The sequence below is a fragment of the Phalacrocorax aristotelis genome, chromosome 3 (assembly GCF_949628215.1).
Source record: "Phalacrocorax aristotelis chromosome 3, bGulAri2.1, whole genome shotgun sequence".
Classification (NCBI taxonomy): Eukaryota; Metazoa; Chordata; class Aves; order Suliformes; family Phalacrocoracidae; genus Phalacrocorax; species Phalacrocorax aristotelis.
Window position 1 is genome coordinate 20,355,176 of NC_134278.1, and position 21,734 is coordinate 20,376,909.

At 35.9% G+C, this 21,734-nt stretch overlaps 1 protein-coding gene across 2 annotated transcripts in view; it reads right to left on the minus strand.

Moving 5' to 3' along the window:
• Positions 1–21,734, minus strand: part of TRAPPC12 (trafficking protein particle complex subunit 12) — a 54,681-nt gene that overhangs the window by 28,147 nt on the left and 4,800 nt on the right. For both annotated transcript variants that reach the window (XM_075086889.1, XM_075086888.1), the window contains exons 3-5: positions 19,323–19,439; positions 10,561–10,674; positions 9,585–9,723 (exon numbers count right to left, since the gene is read on the minus strand). In XM_075086889.1, coding sequence (XP_074942990.1) covers positions 9,585–9,723; positions 10,561–10,674; positions 19,323–19,439 — 370 coding nt within the window. The remainder of the gene's footprint in view (positions 1–9,584; positions 9,724–10,560; positions 10,675–19,322; positions 19,440–21,734) is intronic.

Sequence of the window (21,734 nt, forward strand, 5' to 3'; positions counted from 1 at the left end):
GGATTTCTGAAGCAAAGGTAAAAAAAGAAAGTTTTGTTCATCAGTAAAGCTTTGACATATAAAACAAAAGGAATCTGAAGTTTTAGCAACATTTTTGGTTAATGACTGTGTTCTAGCATTTTTCAACTCTGAACAAGTTTGTATCACTACATTCTCTTGTAAAATGCAGCAAAAGGTCAACTCAATAAATACTCATACTGAACATCTGAATTGGTCACAGAACAGCTCAACATACAGACAGATGGGTATTTAATGGAGCGCAGATGAAATGTCTCACGTCATCCATTTTTATAAAATTCATATAATGTTTTGTAAAACACTTCTTGGGATTGCATATTTTGTAAAGTATTGATCTTATATATTGTTCAATGAAGCCACATTATTATGATCCATGTGAGGGGAAGGAACAACCCATTACCAATCTACATGATCAGAAGTGGTGTCAGAGGATGTCAGAATGATGAATGCGACTCCAGGCCAACTTAGACTCCATATGAATCTGATTTATTTCCTATCACAACTAAGACCTCAGTTGTAATAGGCATTCAAAACTGTATTACTTTGAAACATACCTTATTAATATATGATTTCTCAACCACTTAGTATTTCCTTCATAGCATGCAACCGAAAAGCATTCCAGTGTGATCCTCGGTAGGTATGTCAAGTGTGATGACAGATCTCTTGGACAAAACCAGAAGGAAGCTGGCTGACAGTGTAAGTGTAGTCAGGGTAATTACTTTTCAAAACGGAATTCGTATTACTATTTCACACAGGAGGATCTGAAACTCTAGCACCTTGTTTCTTCTCTTCCTTTTTGAAACTCACGACATAATTAAAATCCTTCAAGAAATTTTATTGTAAGCATCCAGCACATCCATCCAGTGAATTTCTGTTATTTACTGCTTGTTAAAACAGGCTGATAACTTTAACATCTCAGAAACACCAGCTGTTTCTGCCCTCTTCCTCAGTTTCCTTGTAATGCTTCTGAATTGAAGATTTTTTTTTTTTTTGGGGGGTGGGGGGGGGGGTGGGGGGTGGCGGCAGGAGGCTAAGAAAGCACAAAACTCTGTGTGCTCTCACAAGTGCGGTAACTGGAGAAAAGAAAAAAGAAATGAGATTTTACCACTGGCAAGGCTATCTCACCACTCCATGTAAACAGTATTTTGTAACTGCAGGTCAAATCAGATTAGCACTTCTCAGGAAGAAATACACGGCAGTAGTAGGAAATGCACGTGAAGAGGTATGTTCAACAAAATAATTCTGTAACTCCTGGTAAACAGTTGTGCAAAAACTGACAACACTCTCCCTGCCAAGTTCTCTATTATGGTATTGTCTCCACCATCCAAAATCTGAATCTACAATTTTCTTAATCCAAGAAAATGGAACAATCATCTTTGAATTTGTCTGAAACAAAAATGTCAAGAAAGAGCCTGACAGAAGCAACACCAAGTTACTAATCATCTTTTTTACAGGGTGGATGGTTATGAACCTTTGCTCTCACAGGACTGCGGAAGGTGACCTGTGGGCACAGCATGGTGGAAGAGAACATTGTGAGCATAATGGGTTTGAAATGCATGCCGGCAAAGCTTCATGGGGAGAACACGAGATGAAAAAGGCAAAGGCAAACTGTAATATGACTCTTGTGAATCTTCATCAAAGCTACATCAGTTCACTGATAAGAATGTAAAAAACAAAAAATAAGAGAATCACAGAAAGTGCTGACTTGGAACAGTTAACTCTGATCTCACTAAGAACTTCGGTCTAAACAACAGGACATGGATTTGTTGCTCTATGATGTCACCATATCATGTTGCATCAAAGGCTCGTCATTCAGCCTTTTCCTGCTGAAAGAATAACAGTGCGGTAGGCCCATTCCTGCTGTTAATATACATGACAAAAAAAAGAAACTGCACACAAATCTACAATAACACAGCTTCCACTCTGTCTTCTAAGACACAGACGTTGAGCCTTCTGATAAGTATTCCCTAACATTTTAATATGAAGATGGTGATAAACAAAAAAGAGCTGAGGCCTAAAAAAGGCATGCCTGAGACTTTAGAAAACACTGTAATTTCCATTTTACATTGTCTAATGTAATACACAAACAATTGGGAAGAGGTAAATGACATTTGTTGATGACTTTAGTAGATTAATAATAGTGTTACGAAGGTCTGAAAGGCAGATTGTAGAATTCAGAGTACTAAATTTAATTAAAAAGCAGATTAACAGCAGGGAAAAAAATATACTTGCCTCAAACACAGTTAAATTGGGGAAAAACCAAAACAAGAAAATAAGATTGACTACGTTAACACTAAGATGTAACAGAAATACACGTGCTTGTCAAGTTAAGAATGACATTATATTGTCTGAAAGGTTTCACCTACTTGCTTACTGTTAGGCCACATATTTAAGGCACACAGTGTAACACGTATTTCTTTGTAATAGGCTCCTATACAAGTGGGCATATATATATATATACACACACCTGTGATATCCCACTAGGGATAGGAGAATTTTATATAAAGTAAAATGGATTGTAGCATGTACTGCCTTTTGCAATACTATTTGGAGTCAAACCCACGTCCTCTATTATATTTCACTTAGTACTGAATTTAACAAGGCAACATATGTCAAGGACATACTTAAAACAAGCAGCATATCCTGTAATTAAAATGTTTACTTAAGCGCACAGGAGAATGGATTTTGCCCTCTACTTCATGCTTTGGATTTCTAAAGAAGTGATGCCCTCTTACACAGCAAAACCACGTCAACTAAGCTGAGATGATTTCAACAAAAGGCAATATCCTACAATTAACATTATGTATTGAAATTCTATTTTTAAGTTAAATAAGTCTTCTAGCTTGATGTTTTACAGCTGACCTCTGTTGTTCCTCTTTAGGGTTTCATAATAATTTTATCTATTAAAAAATAATAATGGAAAAATGCTTTAATTTTAAGACAACGCTTTTCTCAGATATCACTTTTAAATAAGGTAGAGATTTTTTTTTTCAAAGAATACAATTTTTAGCTGTCACTTTGGCATGAATTACTCTCATTCATGTATATATTATCAGCATACAAAAGGCAAACCTTAAAAGTGAAAAAAGATCTACTGAAAGGAAAATGGATACTCCAAAGGCATTGGAACAGATGGAATAAATAGGAAGGTCAGGCAGAATTTTCTAAAGACCACAGATTCCAATTTCTATTTCTTTATGAACAGCTGCACATTTTCATAACTGTCGTAACATAAACATCACCTCATGCCAATCAAATTCAAACTGCAGCCCTCATCTGCAACCCCTTTAGAGTAGAAATTCAAGGATTCCAATGGCTAGCCATTTTATCTTTGTATTTTCTTGTTGCAAAATCAGTAACCAGAAATGCTTTCTGATTCTACAGCTTATTCAACAAACCTTAAATACAAAAAGCAGCAGTAAGGCAAATTATCGTTTACTTAAAGTATAAAGTGGGATCTTATGACAGTAAAAAAAGAAACCAAAGAAACAAAGCCTTCCTTCATTGGGCAGAAGAGAAATAAAGAAAATGCAGTTTCATAAATATATTCTGCTTTATACATACATACACAGAGATGTATATCCCTGCATTTATATGCACAGACATTCTACAACAGCGTATTTTTATAATTTATAAGGGGATTTTTAAGAGTGATGAATCCTAGTCTCACTGACTGTCAATTAAAAGTAGATTTAAAAATCCAGATTCAACAGACTAGTTACGAAGCTTTTGTTTATGAATTTCATTCCAGAGAGATGGAGAAAGAGATAGGAGCCTAAATGTTTGTAACCATTGAAAGAAAATGTCTTGAAAATTTTATCTGAAATTGTATGTTTTCATATCCATCACAATTTAAGGGCATGTGACCTAGGAACACAGATATTCTGAATTAAGATGTATCTGGTTTTGGAAGGTTTCAGATATTTTTCAGTAATCTGGAGTTGTCATCTGCACTGAAGCAAAGAAAACAAGAGAAAGAATGCAGAAAAACCCTGCAACAATTGACCTACCACAAAGGGATCACCATGAATCTTATACCTACTGATAACTGTGTAAGGCCACATTTAGAAATTAGTTACTTGCTCACCTAAGAAATACTACATAAAGCTAGTACTGTCTACAATGAGAGTACATAGCCTTGGGAAAGAAGGAACAATTAAATATTTCTGCAGCACTCTACGCCCTTAAAGGGCGTACATTTCTTAACTAAAATATGTATATTATTTTAGAAAAATTTACATTTGCAAGTTTGACTACTCTGAAAAGCCAAATGGTACCACAAGTCTTGAGTGGTATTTATTCAAGTTGTATTAGCTGATTTCACATGTAGAAGGTAGCTCTGAAGCAACAGAAGAGATAGCAAATTTAAAGAGACAACAGAGAGATGTACATAGTACTGTAAATAAAAGAATTGGCAAACCAGCTCCTCTAGAGGCTTTAATATGTCTTTACTGTCAACAGGAGCTTGAACAAAGAACTATTCTGAGCAACTGCCATGACTGAAGCAGTATGATAGGGGAGTGCAAGGTCAGGCACAACAGTATTTGTGGTAACGTATGAGAAAACCAATACCACATGTAACAATGACTGAAGCATCATCCAAAACCATGCTGAGAAAAAACAAAAGGAAGCTTTAGCAAGGCTGCCTCCTACTAGCATAGACAAGTAGGAGAGAAAAGAAGAAAGGAAGACAGTAAACTCAAAATGGCCAGATGTCACTGTAGTGGCATTACTATGTTTACTGTGAAAGCATATAGAATATGATTTCCCCAATCCATGCCTGTCCTTCCTTATGGTATAATCTGACATTCAGAAGGAGGAACAAGCTTCAGAGAGCAGGCAGACTGTGGAGCTGTACACAGTCCTCTGCACTACACACAGTCCAGATGTCTGTAAAATGTCTTCTGTGGGTATTAGAGAAAAACTGCATGAGTATTTTCACAGTAAGTGCAGTGTCTCTGCGTCAACAGACATATGACAAGTTTCCTATTACGTCTTTTGCTATTTTATAAGCTTATTAAATGCAATAACAATAAGAATTTGTTACATTTCACCTTAGACATCAGGACTGAAAACCTGTTCACAACATGAGTTTGAATAACAGTTCTAGACCACGTATTATAGGATTCCTTTAGGGAGATCTGAATTTCAAAACTAAATAAAAGAAACAAATTCAGAGCACTGCTTGAGTAAATAAGGACATGTAAAAAAAATGAAATCACACAAAGCCAACTATTTTTTGTACCAATTTTTTCATGTATTTTTTGCTAAAACTTCTAACTACAGTGGATATTAGTAAGGTCAGAATAGTAGTATAGACCTAGTGAAATATGCTAAAACAATAGTTGAGTGATGTCTAGACTCACACTACTTTGACAGAAATGTGTATATTTTTTATATACATTATATGGATTTTGTTAAACTGTCACTATCCATCTGAAATTATTGGCCTATTGCAGCACGCACTAGTGTGACTAAGTCGTGACCATATGGATACCTTAAAAAAACCCAACTTGTGCTAGAATTACTAACAGAGTTCATAGGAAGGTGAAGAGTATGAAGTCAGTATCTAGAGCACATACAACTGCATTTTAAAGAATAAGTTCCTTATTTAAGCACTTTCCACCAGACAACAGAAGACTGATTTAATGTTAGAGGAATACAGATTTTGTTGTATCATCACAAGGAGAATGAAAAGGGGAAAGGAAAAAAAACACCCTATACATACAAACCTCTGGTCAGAGGAATAAAAGGCCTATTTTCACTTGTGCCCAGTTTTTTTTCCCCCCCTTATAATGCAAAATAAATTGATGTCAATTATTGTAGCTTTAGAACACTGATTTTGGTAGCATTAACTTTTCTGTAACTTACTGGTCTATTTAGCAGAAAAAAGACCAAATTATCCCATAAAAGAATGAAATAGCATTTTAATGTTCCATTTTAATTGTTGGCTCGCACTCTTTCAGAAACACATAGGCATTACCAGCGGAAAGGATATCTCGGGTTAGATGATCTATCATACGAGAGACTTTATGAAGTATCATGAGGAACACAGAAACAAACGATACGAACAGAAGTGGGTCAGACTGTGTAAATATAAAGACAAAATCCTAAAAAAAAATATAAATCCTGAAATCCATTAGTCAAGAGAATGATGACCAAAAATCCAGCCTTATATACCCCACAGAGTACACTGGAGGTGTGTAGGAAGCAGTCTAGAACAGAGTTTCTGACCCAAGTACCTACCTATTACAAAACAAAACAATTATGTATAAAATTGGACTTTTTGGCTTCTATCCAGAGATAAGTTTAGGAGAAATAAATCCATAACTGAATAATTTTAAGATTTTACTAGAAAATGAGAATGGTTTGCTCTCTGCCCCATTATCAAACAGGTATGATCGAAGAGTGACTTAACCAGTTGCAGCAGCTCACACAAGGATCCCAGCAGATTCCGGCCCCCCGATGGTGCACACCTACAAGTAATGAAGATGACTGAAGAAAGAGACTGTAGAAAACAGGAAAGGAAGATTTCGGAAAGATTAGATCTTACTGCCATGATGAAGACAATACTAACGGGATCCATGCACAGCATGGCTGCAAATGCCGTACAAAATATCAGGATGAAACAGCTTAGCAGCGTTGCCAAGAGGGGAAAAAGCCTTGGGAGAGATTCAGAGGAAAATTAAAAGGACTGTATTGGCCTATGGAAAAAGATCTTCACTCCTCATATGTTTACTTGGAATTTAAATTCTTTGAGGTCTATTTCTCAGAGATTAATGGATGAGGGACTATACTTACTGTTCTAAGAAGCTCAGGTATGTTAACTTCCCTTACTTCAAGCATAGAAAAAACAGAAAGCTTTCTAATTTTTTACATTTCTTATTATGAATATTTTGAATACAAAGAAACGATGGAAAATATTATATGTAATACAATTAATGTGTACACTATTTCTATACTCTTATATCTTAAATTGATTTTTAAGTGCTTACCCCATTTACGTATCATTAATCAAAATTAAAATGTTGAGACAAAACCCTTCCTTTTATGCTTGTTACACCACAAAATGATATGTAAAATTACCAAACAGCAGTGGCTTGTGGATTCATACTAATACATTTCAACCAAAATATATGAATGATTTATATGAATTTTATTATTTAAATTAGCTGGTTAACGATGCATGTATACTAAATTTCTTTATCCATAATCCAGCACTGCATAGTTTAATGCTAGCCAGAAGAGAATGCTTGCTCTCTCCTACATCCCTGCAAACAGCATCTCTCTCCCCCTCCTCAAAACTACATAAGAAAGGTTTGATAGCTGGTCATACTTCTTAATCACATTGTATTTGTACGAGATAGCTACAACCAGCAGGTCACCTTCATCCAACCTTGATGTTATTTTCCTTACAGATTATCAGGTTATGGTCCTGGTTGGTACGTTCAACTGTTAAAAATAAACTGAGGCATATAGTCATGAAATAGAATATTGTCCTTATGCTCACCTTTTGACCATAGATAGCTTTATAATTTGTATGAAATAGCTGCAGTGGTTGAGTGGTTGCTGCAAAGACAGTGTGGATCCAAAGTTCAGTCACAGGATGGGTGCCTGCAACAGTTGGCCAGACTGTCCAGAACTGCTGCTACCTGTACGCTCTCTGGCACAAGGACTGAAATGCCTCAAGTATTGACATGATGTGCAAGGATCCTTTTCTTAGGCAGAATAACTTATTTTTCATACTCAAAAAAATGTGGAAACATACATACGGCTTGGGGAAGACTACTTATCCTGCTCAGCACTGCATCATGGGCAAAGCTGCTGAAGTATAACCAGATGCAAAGAACTATCCAACCTGATGACCAAAACTTCTCTCTCAAAAATAACACAGTTCATTCTCAGTACATTGAATATACTCAAGGCAAAACGTGAAATTTTTGCTGATGATTGCCTGAAAGATACTGAATAAGGTCACAGGGACTTGTTCTAGGCAGTCTACGTTGGCCTTGCTGGGCTACAGCTGATCCTTTGCATCACTAAACAGATGTAATAATCTTCTGCAAAAGATCCTGAACTTTGACACCAACTTCCCTTCCTCAGCAACCTGAAAATCTCTGTATCATTCTAGCCTTCCTCATTGAGGCTAGCAACATCTCATGTAAAACAGACTATATTTTTTTCAGAGAGTGGCACTGCCTATTACAACTTTTACAAGCGTTTTATTATACACTGTAGTTCATATATGAAAGCCAAAAACCAGTAAGATCACTCAATAGTGTACTTACATCAGAGTGTTATTTCTTTCTAAATAACAGATTTAGAAAAAAATACAATTTCAAAATAGCCTAACAGGAGTGAAATTGCTTTTAAAAATAGCGATTTTTCAAATCCAGACTCCTGGAGGACTAGAATACCCTGGGTACTAGACCTATTTGCTTAACATATGGGCTATTTGGAACAGTGGGAAGTAGTGCATTTAGAACTTGAGATAAACTGCTTATAAAGAATTGAGGCTGGTGGTGTCTATTTTCCTCTTCAACAATGGGACGCACAGTACCAGAGACAGAACAAGAGGAAACAGCTTCAAGCTGCCTCAGGGGAGGTTTAGATTGGACACTAGGAAAAATTTCTTCACCGAAAGGGTTGTCAGGCATTGGAACAGGCTGCCCAGGGAGGTTGTTGAGCCTCCATCCCTGGAGGTATTTAAAAGAAGGGTAGATGTGGTGCTGGAGGATATGGTTTAGTGGTGGACTTGGCAGTAATAGGTTAGCGGTTGGACTCGATTATCTTGAGGGTCTTTTCCAACCTTAACGATTCTATCATTCTATGTGGCACTTCAGGGCATGGTTTAGGAGGCATGGTAGTGTTGGGTTGATGGTTGGACTTGATGATCCTAGAGGTCCTTTCCAACCTTAATGATTCTATATTTCTGATTTTTATTTAGTTTCAATTACTAAGCAAATAATATTACATTTAACCAGTATTTTTTTTATTAAGGAAAATTACCAAGTTGGATCTAAATTTTTTTTCAAATCCTAGAAACCAGGAAACCTAAGAAAATAATACCTGCATTAGCTCATGAGTATGGTCATGCAAGTGTTAAGAACAGCATATTGACAATAACTGGATGAACTTAAAAGGAAGAGCTTATAGGTTTTGTTTCCAGAAACTCTCTCATCACCTTTCACAGCTTGTTTCTGGCTAAAACGAACTATCAAAGTTTAGGTTTTTTTTCATTTTAATACCCTAGAACTAAACTACTTTATGATATATACTCATTAATAAGATTCTTTTTTCAAATCAATGCTGTATCAGCATAATGAAATATACTGCCTACCTATATTGTGATGGAATAGTTTTACCCCTTATTGTTACTCCTTATTGCTACCTCAATAACACAAACAATACTTCAACATAGTAGTCAATCATGTTGTTCTGGGGGAAAAAAAGAACTAATCCAAAGTTCACCAAAGCTTTAGAATAAAAAAAACCAAATGCCTTATTTTATACTGACTAGTAAAAATGGCAAAAATAAAAAGTGTTATATATATAAAGTATCTTACCTTTTCGTCCAGGGTATACATGAGGGTAATATTCATAATAAAGATCAGGCTGGTCTAAATTTCCAAATGGTTCAAATTCCATTTCTGCATTTTGGAATAGATTCAGTTTTACCAGCAGTGCTAGTCTCACAAACCACAGCTAAAAATTAATATATTAAAAAAAAAGACAAGGTCTGTTATTCATTTCAGTCACAAGCCACATCCACATCCAATTTCAACTTTTTAAGTTTTTCTGACAAAGTTGAGTAAAGAGTTTCTATGTTACTTACTCATAAAAATCAGGATTTATATTTACATGCCCTTTCACAGAATACTTTTCATAACATCATTAAAACAAACCACAGAGGACTGATGTTTTCATTGTTGGTAAAGGTACCAAGATTTTGAAGATGAAGTTTAAAAATTAGCCTGCTTCAAAATTAGGACATCTGTCTTTCAACTGAGTTACCATGTAAGAATTATCAATCTGATTTTCAATTGCTTTTCCAATTTTATTGAATAAAATCTGTTATTATTTTGGTGAAATTCCAGTAGCTTTAGTTAGTACAGAACCATGATTTGTCATCTGTCACACTTTGTTCAGTAAAACCCTTATAATGTTTCATGAACCTTTACTAATTTGGGTTCCTATCATCATGACACATACTTCTCACATTTGAAATCTTACTACGAAGTTCACACCCTAGATAGTGTCCATGAACTTTAGTACAGTGAGTCTTCCAAGAGAGCAAAACATATTCCTTTTTACTAGTCTGATCACCTTTAAAAACATAAAATCAAGATAGAATTTTTCTTTAAAGAAATTTTTTGTTTCAAATGAAGACCTACTTTACATAAGCAAACAGAAAAAGTGACTCGTGACAATGCTTTAATAAGCTCAGTTTTTAGGTAACAATTAGGAAAAGTTTGATCATGTTTAAAAATGCACTGTGAATAATGTTGGAAAAAAGTGACAAGGGTGTATCTTTAAACATACCTGTAAAGAATCTGTTGTATGGTTAGTAGGTAATCCACTTTTTTTATAGCCTTGACCATGTGCAGTTAGAAGTCGCCCACACAAGTCAACTGCTGCCCTCCAGTTCTTACTGCTCTGGGAAGAAGAAAAGAGTAAGTAGCAAAATCATAAAGTCCGTAAAATGCACAACTGCTTAATTTGCCTGAAGCAGCTACATGTATCCATCAGTAATAATGACAAGGTCAGGAGAGCTGGACAGTGAGAAGCAGAATGTCATTTGTCAAAGCTGCACGTCTAATTAGGCAAAAAGTGAAATCAAGCACGAGAGAGACTTAATATTATCAGAACACTAAAACAAAAGAATATGCAGCGCCATGTGGGATTCTAAACTTAAAAGCTGTATCATGTTTGTTAATATACCCAAATATACTACAATATTCACAATTTTGTTTTCTCTTCAAAAGTAGAAAAAAATTGCCAGCCATATATGAATAACCACATCCAAGTTACTCAACTGTTACAACATATTTAATGCCTGTTCACTGACTTCAGTATTTCAGATTATAACGCCTACTGTAGTTCATTTAATGAAAACAGACCTTCGTAACATTGCCCAGAACACAGCATTCGTATCAATTAAGAACAAAGGGCAAGAAACAATACAATGCACGAAATGATAAATTCAGAACAATAACAACTGTCTCACCTATAAAATGCAACCATTTGAACTTCCATTGTGTGACTAACTTAAAAATATTCTTTTATATATATATTTTTATTCATAAAACTAAATCATTCCTAGTTAGAGAAGTCAAACTGTCTTGTCACACTGTCATCCTATTAATGCTTGTATATGCTAAAGCAGCCATGTAAATAGCTAACACTACCAAAAACTTAAAACACAGACTAATGCTTCGCAGGTTTTAAGCTATCATACTTTTCTATCACACAGAAGAGTTTTTCAAGGGATGTATATCCAGCAAGCCATTATAAAACACATACATCTTCTTCCTGAACAGTTATCTTTTTTCAAATAGTTTATTCAATACATAAAAATAACAATAAATGTAATAGAAAACCGGCATGTTGTTTGGTGAAATGTAGAGGAATAGAATATATCAGTGCTTGCAAAGTTCTGGAACTCACCTGGAATTGGTATTTTATGAAATTCTCTCCTATGTTTAGAGTGTAGAAAACATGTCAATACAGCAAATAGCTGAAAAGTTTTCATACTCGCTCGCCCCTGCTTTGCAGCCATATAGTTCAAGGGGCCACTATAGAGATCACCATGCGCTAACCACCTCATCTCTCCCCTGCATTGTCCAATCCCAGATTAAAATTTGAGTTCCACTGCAAATGCAGAAGCTGGTTTACAGCAAGACCACGAAGCACCATAGCAGCTTCTGAGACATTTACACTCTTATGGAAGAGCAGGAATTGATAATGCATTTGTAACATATGCATTTTCAGCATGTACCTGTATCAACTTAGAAAAGCAGAAAGACTCTGACACAGATTACCTGAAATTTATTCCTCTTTTGAAGAGACAAACTTATTTCTTATTATCTTTAGAACAGAAGCAGACACAGACTCTAAAACTGTTGAACTTTTCTTCCTAAGTGAGAGTTGGGATCCAAAAATAATAATGGAACATTTATGACAAACTTAGGTGTTACAGTTTTTAAAATCCCACTTCAGGCATGGACCAAAAAAATACTTTTTCTTTATGGAACAAGACAGCTGGAAAAAGCAAGTCTGACAACCATCGTAAAAACAGTCTTTGCTGGAAAATGAAACATAATATTCATCCTGACTTCAAAATTAGAGCCGCCTGCTGGTCATGGAGCATAATCATCTGTCGAAGCTTAATAGAAGGCTGCTGGTAGTATAACTTAATTTGAATATTGTCTCTGGGAAATTGTACCAGACTTAGATTTGTCAGAGTTGCCAGCCCACTGGAAAACTTTATCCGTTTATTTCTTGTGACTCTGTGGTTCCAAACACCCTTCAAAACCTTGCAGGTCAGTTACTTTCACACTTCCTGTAGTCTACAGCCACACAATCCTCCCAACCCAGGTTCCTTGTTCTTTAAAGTAATAGGGATGAATTTTGTTTTAAGTCCTAAGTAGAGGCTCAAAGCAAATAAGGACACTGCAGCTTCAGATATCGCATCAAAAATACTGAAGAATATTCTCAAAGAATAAAATAATTATTCCATGATGATCAGGACATGGTCCTCCAGCAGCAATTGTGTGAAAACATTATTTCCCCCTAGACAGAATACCGTCAACCAAATATTTTTGCCAAATAGTTCACTAATACAGTAATCAGCCTGGCAGAAGAGAACTTAGCTCCACACGACATTAGCAAATCTTTTTTTTGCCCCCCACAAAAAATATGGAACTGTTGGTCTTTTAATGAAAGCCATCAGCTTGTACGCTTTCTGTGCTTTTTACACACTACTAGTCCAGATGTTTAACTTGTGAAGGGATTTTTTGGGTCCATGTAAGATAATAAAAAATTAAAAATAGAAAACCAAAACATTTCCGTACTGACTGCTGTACACACACCAAAGCTATGAGACAAGCAGATCAGCCACCCAACAGAATGTGACTGCATTATTCCTTGCAGAACTTCTCTCTCCTTTGCAAAATCCTAAGAGGTCCTGGGGGAGGTTTACATACAGATGGGGAAACTGCATAGTAAAACAGGTTTCAAATAAAAAGGATTTATTTTTTTCTTTAAGAAAGACAGAACCAACCCAATAATTTTTTCTTTTCATTGAACTTCTTAAGTTGCCTGTGATTTGAATAAAATGACTCTATGTTTAAATAAAAATAGTAGACAGTAGTGCCAGGATTTTGTCACGCTATTACCCTGTAGAGGTAGGAACTAAAAGTTTTATGTAGCTTGAGGTGATAAACTTGTGTGTTACAGAGTTCCCCCTGCCCACCCTTTTATTTTGGGGTGTGTGTGAATTTGGCATTGTCCTGTGCAGGGAAAGGGGTTGGACTTGATGATCCTTGTAGGTCCCTTCCAACTCAGGACATTCTATGATTCTATGATTCATTCTATGATTTTTTTCTTCTTCCTCTCTTCAGTGAGATCTTACCTTGCACAGAAATCTGACATGCCTTTTTTTGTAACAGATACAGTATGTTTATTATCTTACTGCTTCTTTTGATTGCACCTCCAACCTAACCAAATGATGTATCTGCAGCTTTAAGAGATAAAAATGACAGTGTAAGGTGATCAACTCTAAACTCCTCATTTTACTGATTTACATTCCACCATCTTCAAAGAACCCAACTAAGGCTATCATGATCCCCTTTTATTAAAAGCAATAAAATGAAACAGCCTAAAACCCACCTGAAATGGAGTAAAAAATATGAGTTATAAATTCTGATAAATCCATATCTAAAGGTCTGGCAATGCTCCTAGTCCATTTGGTCAAAGTTTAAAGTAAATGATATATTGTGTACATCCCAATGCCTTCAATAAGCCTATTTTCTACAAAGGGGGATGAAGGAATGGGATGTGGGGTAGAAAAGAATTCCAGTGACTAAAACTAGAATGTTACTAGTTCAAATACAAGAATAGCACTGAAGATGATGTATTTTTTAGATTCAGAAATGAAGAAAACTTCCAATTAAGTAAAATGACCCAATAAAAGCCAAAACTGCAGTCTGTCTGGAAAAACATTTTTTTAAATGCCTTTTTAAATTTCTTTTAAATTTCTTTACATTTTCTAATAAATGGTCATAAGAACATTAATTATCAGAGTTTTCACTATATCTGAAAGACTGTCTTTTCATTCTATTAGGAAGGTATTCACTGATTTGGACTGAAAAAATACTACCAAATAGCTGGATACCACTGTCTCGGACGCCTAAGTTTCCTTGGAAGTCTCCTCATGCAGGTCAGTTTTGCTTGATCTTTTACTTACGGTTGAACAAAGATCTTAGACATATGATTGCAGAAGTGTTCATATTTCTCCTTTGTATACAATATTGTACATTGTTGTCCTCAATGAAAGCAGTGAAGCTCAGGTGATGCAACAAATACAGCTAATACCTGGGTAGAATTCTGTCAAGCAAAGAGAATCATGCAGACCGGACAGCTACAGAAAACATGTTCAGTGAGAAGGGAACTCACCTGATACACAAAGAGAATTTATAGTATAATTTATAGTATATTTCAGTCTCTCAGGAAAACAATTTTGACTCATAGGTAAGCTACTGAAATTTTATCCAGTCAACTGATGCTTTTTAGTGTAGAAATGCAACCTTCCCCATAAGCTCCCAATTACTTGTGCTACTTGTGTCTCCCATCTTCTCTCAAATCAGCTACAAAAATGTTAGAAATTGCTTACTGATTTAGAAATAAAGGAACAAAGCCCCCACCCCCCCCAATATTTTTAATGATAGTTTCTAACTTATTAAAGTGAATATGTATGCCACGCCACTGTATCCAAGTTTGTAATATTTGAAAATATATGTAAGAGCACAATATTAATCACATGCCAAAGTAACAGTATATGTTTTTTTTTTTTTAAATAGACTCAAAGGGAGTCATTAACTCTACATGTAACACCATTAAAGTGATTAAAACGTCCTCCTCCACCAGCTATGACATTCTTCTCCCCCGTAAATTACATTGGTAAAGCACTTTCACATCAGTTAAGAAAATGTAGTTAGTAACCCTTTCCTGGTCTAGTAGCTTGAAAAAATTATTGCATACTTAGAGCAAACTTTGCATATTTATAGTGGCAAGATACAGTAGTTGTTTTTTATATGACAACTATCAAGGACATAATTTTGCTATGCTTGCAAACACCTTTCAACTTGAAATATCAGAAAGGTCTCTAGTAAGAAATACTGCGCTATTTGTTCACATGAGGGGAAACAGGTAACCTATAATACAGGATAACAGGAACTAACATAACTGCAGCTAGCATCTTGTATGTATAATTTTTATTTGCTGTTGTAAAACAAAGCAACTCTGTGAAAACAAGTTCTTGTTTACATTTATTTGCACTAGACGTAAATGCACATTCCTATATCAGATTACTAAAACTTTTCAGAAACCGAAAACTCAGGATTTTCTGTTTTTAGTTGAAAAATATAAACACCTAGCCTCTACAGGTGTATAACCCTATTTACAAGTTATCACCTCAATGATAAACATAGATTTATAGAATTACATTGCTGGACTGCTCTAGCACTCCTGTATCTCTTAAAAGCCTCAAACTTGTAAAATTAGTTCAGCTGCACAGCCTCCTCACCATTACCCTACCAGCAGAACATTTCCAATTCACTGTTACCCATTCCATAGTAGAAATTTACAATGTGAAAGTATAGTTGTTCAATAAACCACCTATACACCATCGGGTTACTGATACAAATCTCACTCAGATTAACCAGAGACCAAATTCATGCTGAACAAACAATTTTGTTAGCTGAGTTTAACAATCTGAAATTCAGTCTCTGGTGAACAACTATTTGTCTTAGAAATGACGTTGCTGTTGGTAGTCTCATCAGAAAAGGTGCACCTTTGGAAGTTCAGATCACCACCTTCTTGATGGCCCTTGTTTTCTGACAGCTAACTGTTTTGTGACCCTGGTGAACAGAGCCAGTATCTGCATTTGCAGATCTAATCTGGGAAGTATTGTCAATATAAGTAAGGACCATGTCACTAAACAGGGACCACATGATTTACAATATCATAATAATAGGAAAGGTAAAACACGATCATTATATTGTAAGTTATGTAACTTTCCATGTTAAAGTGTTGAGTTCTAGACAGTGATAATAAAAAGATGTTAGCTTTAATTGGAAGAGATTCTAAGAAGAGCTCCTAGGATGACTATGAAGACATCCATGATAGGATGACTTCAAAGAGTTATTTTTGCCTTTAAAAAGAAAATCTGAGAAGTGGAAACGTCACTGCTGTCTGCCCATACAAAGTAGTAGGGGAAAGAAAGCAAATACGGAGAAGAGGAAACTACTTAAAAAACAACATGAGATCAAAACACTTGAAGTGTTGTAAACAACTTTTTCTTTGATTAGAAAAAAGATTTTTGAGAGAATTGATTAGAATGCCTTTGATTAACCACCAAAGGAATGAAGATCTGGAATAGCCTTTGAAAGTAGTAGGAATGTATCTGTATATGTTAAAACAGCAAAATAAACTAACAGAAGCAATTGTATGGTAAAACAGAGGAGCTCCAGAGTTGCAGCTGAAGACCTGTGGTACAGGTGGTACAGGTGAAGATTTGGGATACCTGAGGAGCCATTTAGCGTGCTTTTCCCATTCCCATGTTGCAATCCCATATTATGGATTAAAACAGTAACCAGATACAAATGAAGCTTTTTCCTCTGGAGCAGACAGGCTTGGAATACGGTTTTTAATTTTTTCTTTTCTTTCCTTCCCACAGTAAGATGGAGTTCCTCCAAGATCGTCTGAGAATTTTAACCTAACAAACTCTTAAAAGGACTTAACACTCACTTTTGGTTTCAGCTGCCACTGGTGCCTTCCTACAGCATGCGATACCTCTTGAGACTTTTAGATGGGATCCAAGATTTATGCGTCTAAATTTAGATGTGATCAGTAACTGTACTGATTAGATCCTTTTGACTTAAAGAGTTCAGGCATCAGCTCACATGTAAACATCTAAATAACAGGTATCAGTCTGAAGCTGAAGTCACAGAATCATAGACTTATACAATATCCTGAGTTGGAAGGGACCCGGCAAGGACCATCAAGTCTATCCTAATTCTATGTACTTCTTTTCTGTACCGTGTACTCCTTTGAAACAGCCTCTTTTAAGTGGCTGCCCATTGCCGCAAGTGGTTGAACTGGGTGACTGAAACAATCTCATTAATTCTCACGTTCATGTGTAGTTCACATGGATACCAAACAAACAGCTAAGGAAAAATCTGAACTTTATGGAAACTGCATAGCAATAGTCCCACCTTTTACCAGTTTTTATCCAAGTGTTAATGAAAATATTTCCTGTACGTGGTTCTTTGCATGAAAAAATATATTCACTGAACGTATTTGGTTAGGAATTAATTCAAAAAGAAAGTAAAATTGGTGGTTGGTAACAGAGCACTTATTACATGTCATTCTGACCTACTGTGTATGTAAAAAGCACACATCTTTTTAATTAATATCATCTAGCATGGGATTTTAATGTTTCGAAGTCTGAAAATCATTTTACCTGTTGCCAATCAGAAATAAATTTTCCACATTAAGACCCTCAGAAAAAAAGAGCAATCTTTGCAAGGAAAAAAACCCCACAACCTAATTCTTATCATAAAAAGAAACAGAGTTCTGCAAACAAAACTAGGAAACAGTTATATTACATACTCAAGAACAGCCAACAGCTAATGACTGGAAGCCTTGAAAACTGAAGCACCTCCTGATTTCTGGCTGAATGTCTGCAATTTTACCAAAACCCCTTCTAATAAGACAAGTTTTAAAAAAATCTGCTACACGTAGCAAAAGATCTGACAGCTGCAGATTGCCTCCTTATCTTCTCTGCTTTGATTCTAAAAGACTTAACACTGCTCTTTGGGAACTTAAGAGCACACTCAAAGCTAAAACAATATCAGTGGCAGCACTGTATTTAAGGTACAAGATGGTCTGCAGCATAGAATAACATTTTGCCTGGACACAGGTACCAGACCAAGTAGAAAACATTTCCCATACATGCAAACGCCTCTTCTGGAAAAAAAAAAAAAGTGCAGGCTTCCCCTACTTAAGACACTGATGGAGACAAGATTACTTAATAAGATTTGCCCCTCACCTCCAAATTCTCAAGCGAAACATTGAGAAGAATAGAAAAATACCTATCTCTAGGATGGAGATCACAATCTGTTTTTTCGGGTTTAGTTTCAAAATTACCTCTGAATTCCTTTAACAACACTTGAGAAGACCAACTAGAGTTTTCCGAACATGACAAAAAGTCTCTTCTGGAGCTTTATGTGTAACGGAACACAATTAAATTAAAAGATTTTAAACACTAGATACAGACTATCCTAACACTTAAAATTCCTCACTGCTTTTCCTCAGTAATTTTTCAACTTTTTTTTTCAAAAATAAAATAAGCCTGAAATATTCTGACATTTCAACAGAGTAAGTAAGGCTCAATCATGTAATAGTAATGAGTTTCATACAGGAACACAAACGGTTGAAAAAACAAGACAAGGTTCAGAAGGCTGCTAGATGCAACTATCTCCAGGTCTGAAATACTTACACTAAGGAAAGGATTTTAACTTAGAGAAAACTAAGCTTTCATTTGGAATTAATTTAGTTCAGTTTTCCTGCACTGAAATAAAAAATTAAAGCAGTTGAAATTATCACATCAGTTTTGCCTACCATTTACAACAACTAGTATGCCTTACCTTTTGTAAAACACTAAGGTGAAAACATATATAATACGTATGCAGATTAACAAAAAAGCCATAAAAATCTGTTTTGCAACCATTTACATTATATAAAAATTAACAGCTGATAAAATTCACAGTAACTTAAAATCACCCTTTTTACTAACTTTTGCACATTAAAAAAAGTTTACTACGTCATTTAAAACCCAATATTCAAATCCCAGTGTCATTCCCACTAAAAACTACTAGACTTTGGCTAGTACTTTTGCAGAATCACGAATTTACTGATATGCAGAGCTTGTTTTCAGTTTCTCCTCACAGTCAGTAGCTCCCAAACATCTTGAGGGAAGCATGATATTTAATAAGTATTAAATTACAACGATCATTACTTACAATTAGCTGTTTCAAGCCTACAAATGACTGTTCTACAGAGTTGGCGTTTAAAACTTGTCTCTTCACTGCAGCTTGCTCCCCCAAGAAGCGAAGCATTAAGTCTTTTACTGCATCTCCCTTGGTGTTCATGGAACAGAAAAAGAAGAAACATAACAAGACACTTCTAAACATTATTTTAGCAAAATAAAATGTTGAATTAAAGCTGAGCAACATAGTTTTTTCCCTTTGAGAAATGCTTGTTTTCCCATACTTTTTGTGTGAAATGAATACAAATGTATATATCTTTACAGCATTTTCATGCAAATGTCTAGATTTACTCCACATTATTTGCTATGTTCTTTTTTTCAATGTTTAGGTTTCAGTTATCACAGAAACATTCAGGTTCATTTGCTTCTCATATTATTATCCTTCAAAGACCTTAAACTTTTCAAAGATCTCACAAAACTCTTAAGTTTTACAGATTTTTATAGTGGATATTTATGTTGAAAGGTGTAATCTACTGACTGAAGATAAACGTGCACATGATCGGCTAGCCACAAGTATCCACAGAAAATAAACTTTGAGAGATCATAAGCCCAAGTAAACAGCAACCCTTTAACAACTCTGCTTAATTAAGAATTAACTGCAGGAATCAGCCAGAGAAATCGGGTTATCTGAGCTCACTAATTTGAAGGCTTGAGACTAGCGAAGACAGAGATTTGAAACAGATTTCTTAAGTTCGACAAGATTAATTCTACATTTTACGACATGAAGCAACCAAGAGGAAGAGTGTCCAAATCCAGGTTCTATTCCCAGCTTTGCTAGCAACAAACTGAATAGCTCCGTATACAGCACCCTCTGTGCCTCAATTTCCCCTTCTAAACTTTTTCAACTATCGATTTCTGTGCCTTCCCATCTGTTGACTGACATCCTAGTGGATCTGCATACTAAAGATATTCACAAGGTAATCAAGAAATTCAAGCTTAACATCAAGCAGCCACTGAAAAACTGTGGACTTGACAGATGTGGAAAACTGTGCTACTAAAATAGTGTCAGCCCACTCTTCAGGTACCACGTCTGTCATACAGAGTGCAGGACAGGGTGTAGGGGGCAGTCCTAATCATTGGGACTGTACACAAGAGAATCGCTGCTGGTGTCAGAAGTCACCACGTGCCAAAAGCAGGTACAAAAATTATTTCTGTAAGATATTTGCCCATCTTATGTTTTTATGCAGTTGTAATCTAGAAAAGCAAACAACTGAAAAGCAGGAAAATTATCAGCAATATATTAACAAGACATATTTTTGTTTTTAAACAGAAAGCAATTTATAACCCACATTCAGCCAGAGCCACTCACTCACTCCCCCATGGTGGGACGGGGGAGAGAATCGGAAGAGTAAAAGCGAAGCAACTCATGGGTTGAGATAAAGACAGTTTAATAGGTAAAGCAAAAGCTGCGCATGCAAGAAAAGCAAGATAAGGAATTCATTCACTGCTTCCCATGGGCAGGCAGGTGTTCAGCCATCCCCAGGAAAGCAGGGCTCCATCACACGTAATGGTGACTTGGGAAGACAAACGCCATTACTCCAAATGTCCCCCACTTCCTCTTTCTTCCTCAGCTTTATATACTGAGCATGACGTCATATGGTATGGAATATCCCGTTGGTCAGTTTGGATCAGCTGTCCTGGCTGTGTCCCCTCCCAGCTTCTTGTGCACCCGGCAGAGCACGGGGAGCTGAAAAAGTCCTTGACCAGTGTAAGCGCTACTTAGCAACAGCTAAAACATCTCCACATTATCACCACTGTTTCCAGCAAAAATCCAAAACATAGTCTCATACTAGCTACTGTGAAGAAATTTAACTCTATCCCAGCTGAAACCAGGACACCATCCTGTTGGTGAATAGCAGATGTTCACAGAAACAGTGCAAGAAACAGAATAAGATCATACTGGTCTTTCCCAACTTAAAGCAGCCAGAACTTTATGGTCCACTTGTGCCAGGGCACATATTTGCCTACCATTTTTAAACATCTACTGATAGACATACCTCCCATGACATTTGTCTTGCTCATTTTTTGGTCTGTTTTTCCCAACAAATTACATCCAAGGGCAACAAATTCTACAACTTAAAAACAGTTGCATGGGCTGCAGAACAGTTAATGCCTTTTGTTATGCTTGTTACTCAACAGTTCCTCTGCCATAAAAACCAAAAAATCATAATCTTCTATTTACCTTAATTCTTTTATGAATTTTAGATCATTAGTGCTCTTGTAAGTCAAAAGTTCCTCTTCCTTTTAGCTACCACTCACACGAGAGAACCTCTGCACTCCTCACCATCCCTCTTCTGTCTCCAATTTGTTTTAATTCCATTATATCATTTCAGATCTGCGTTAACTAGAACGGTATGCAATATTTAAGATGTTAGAGCAGAAAGTG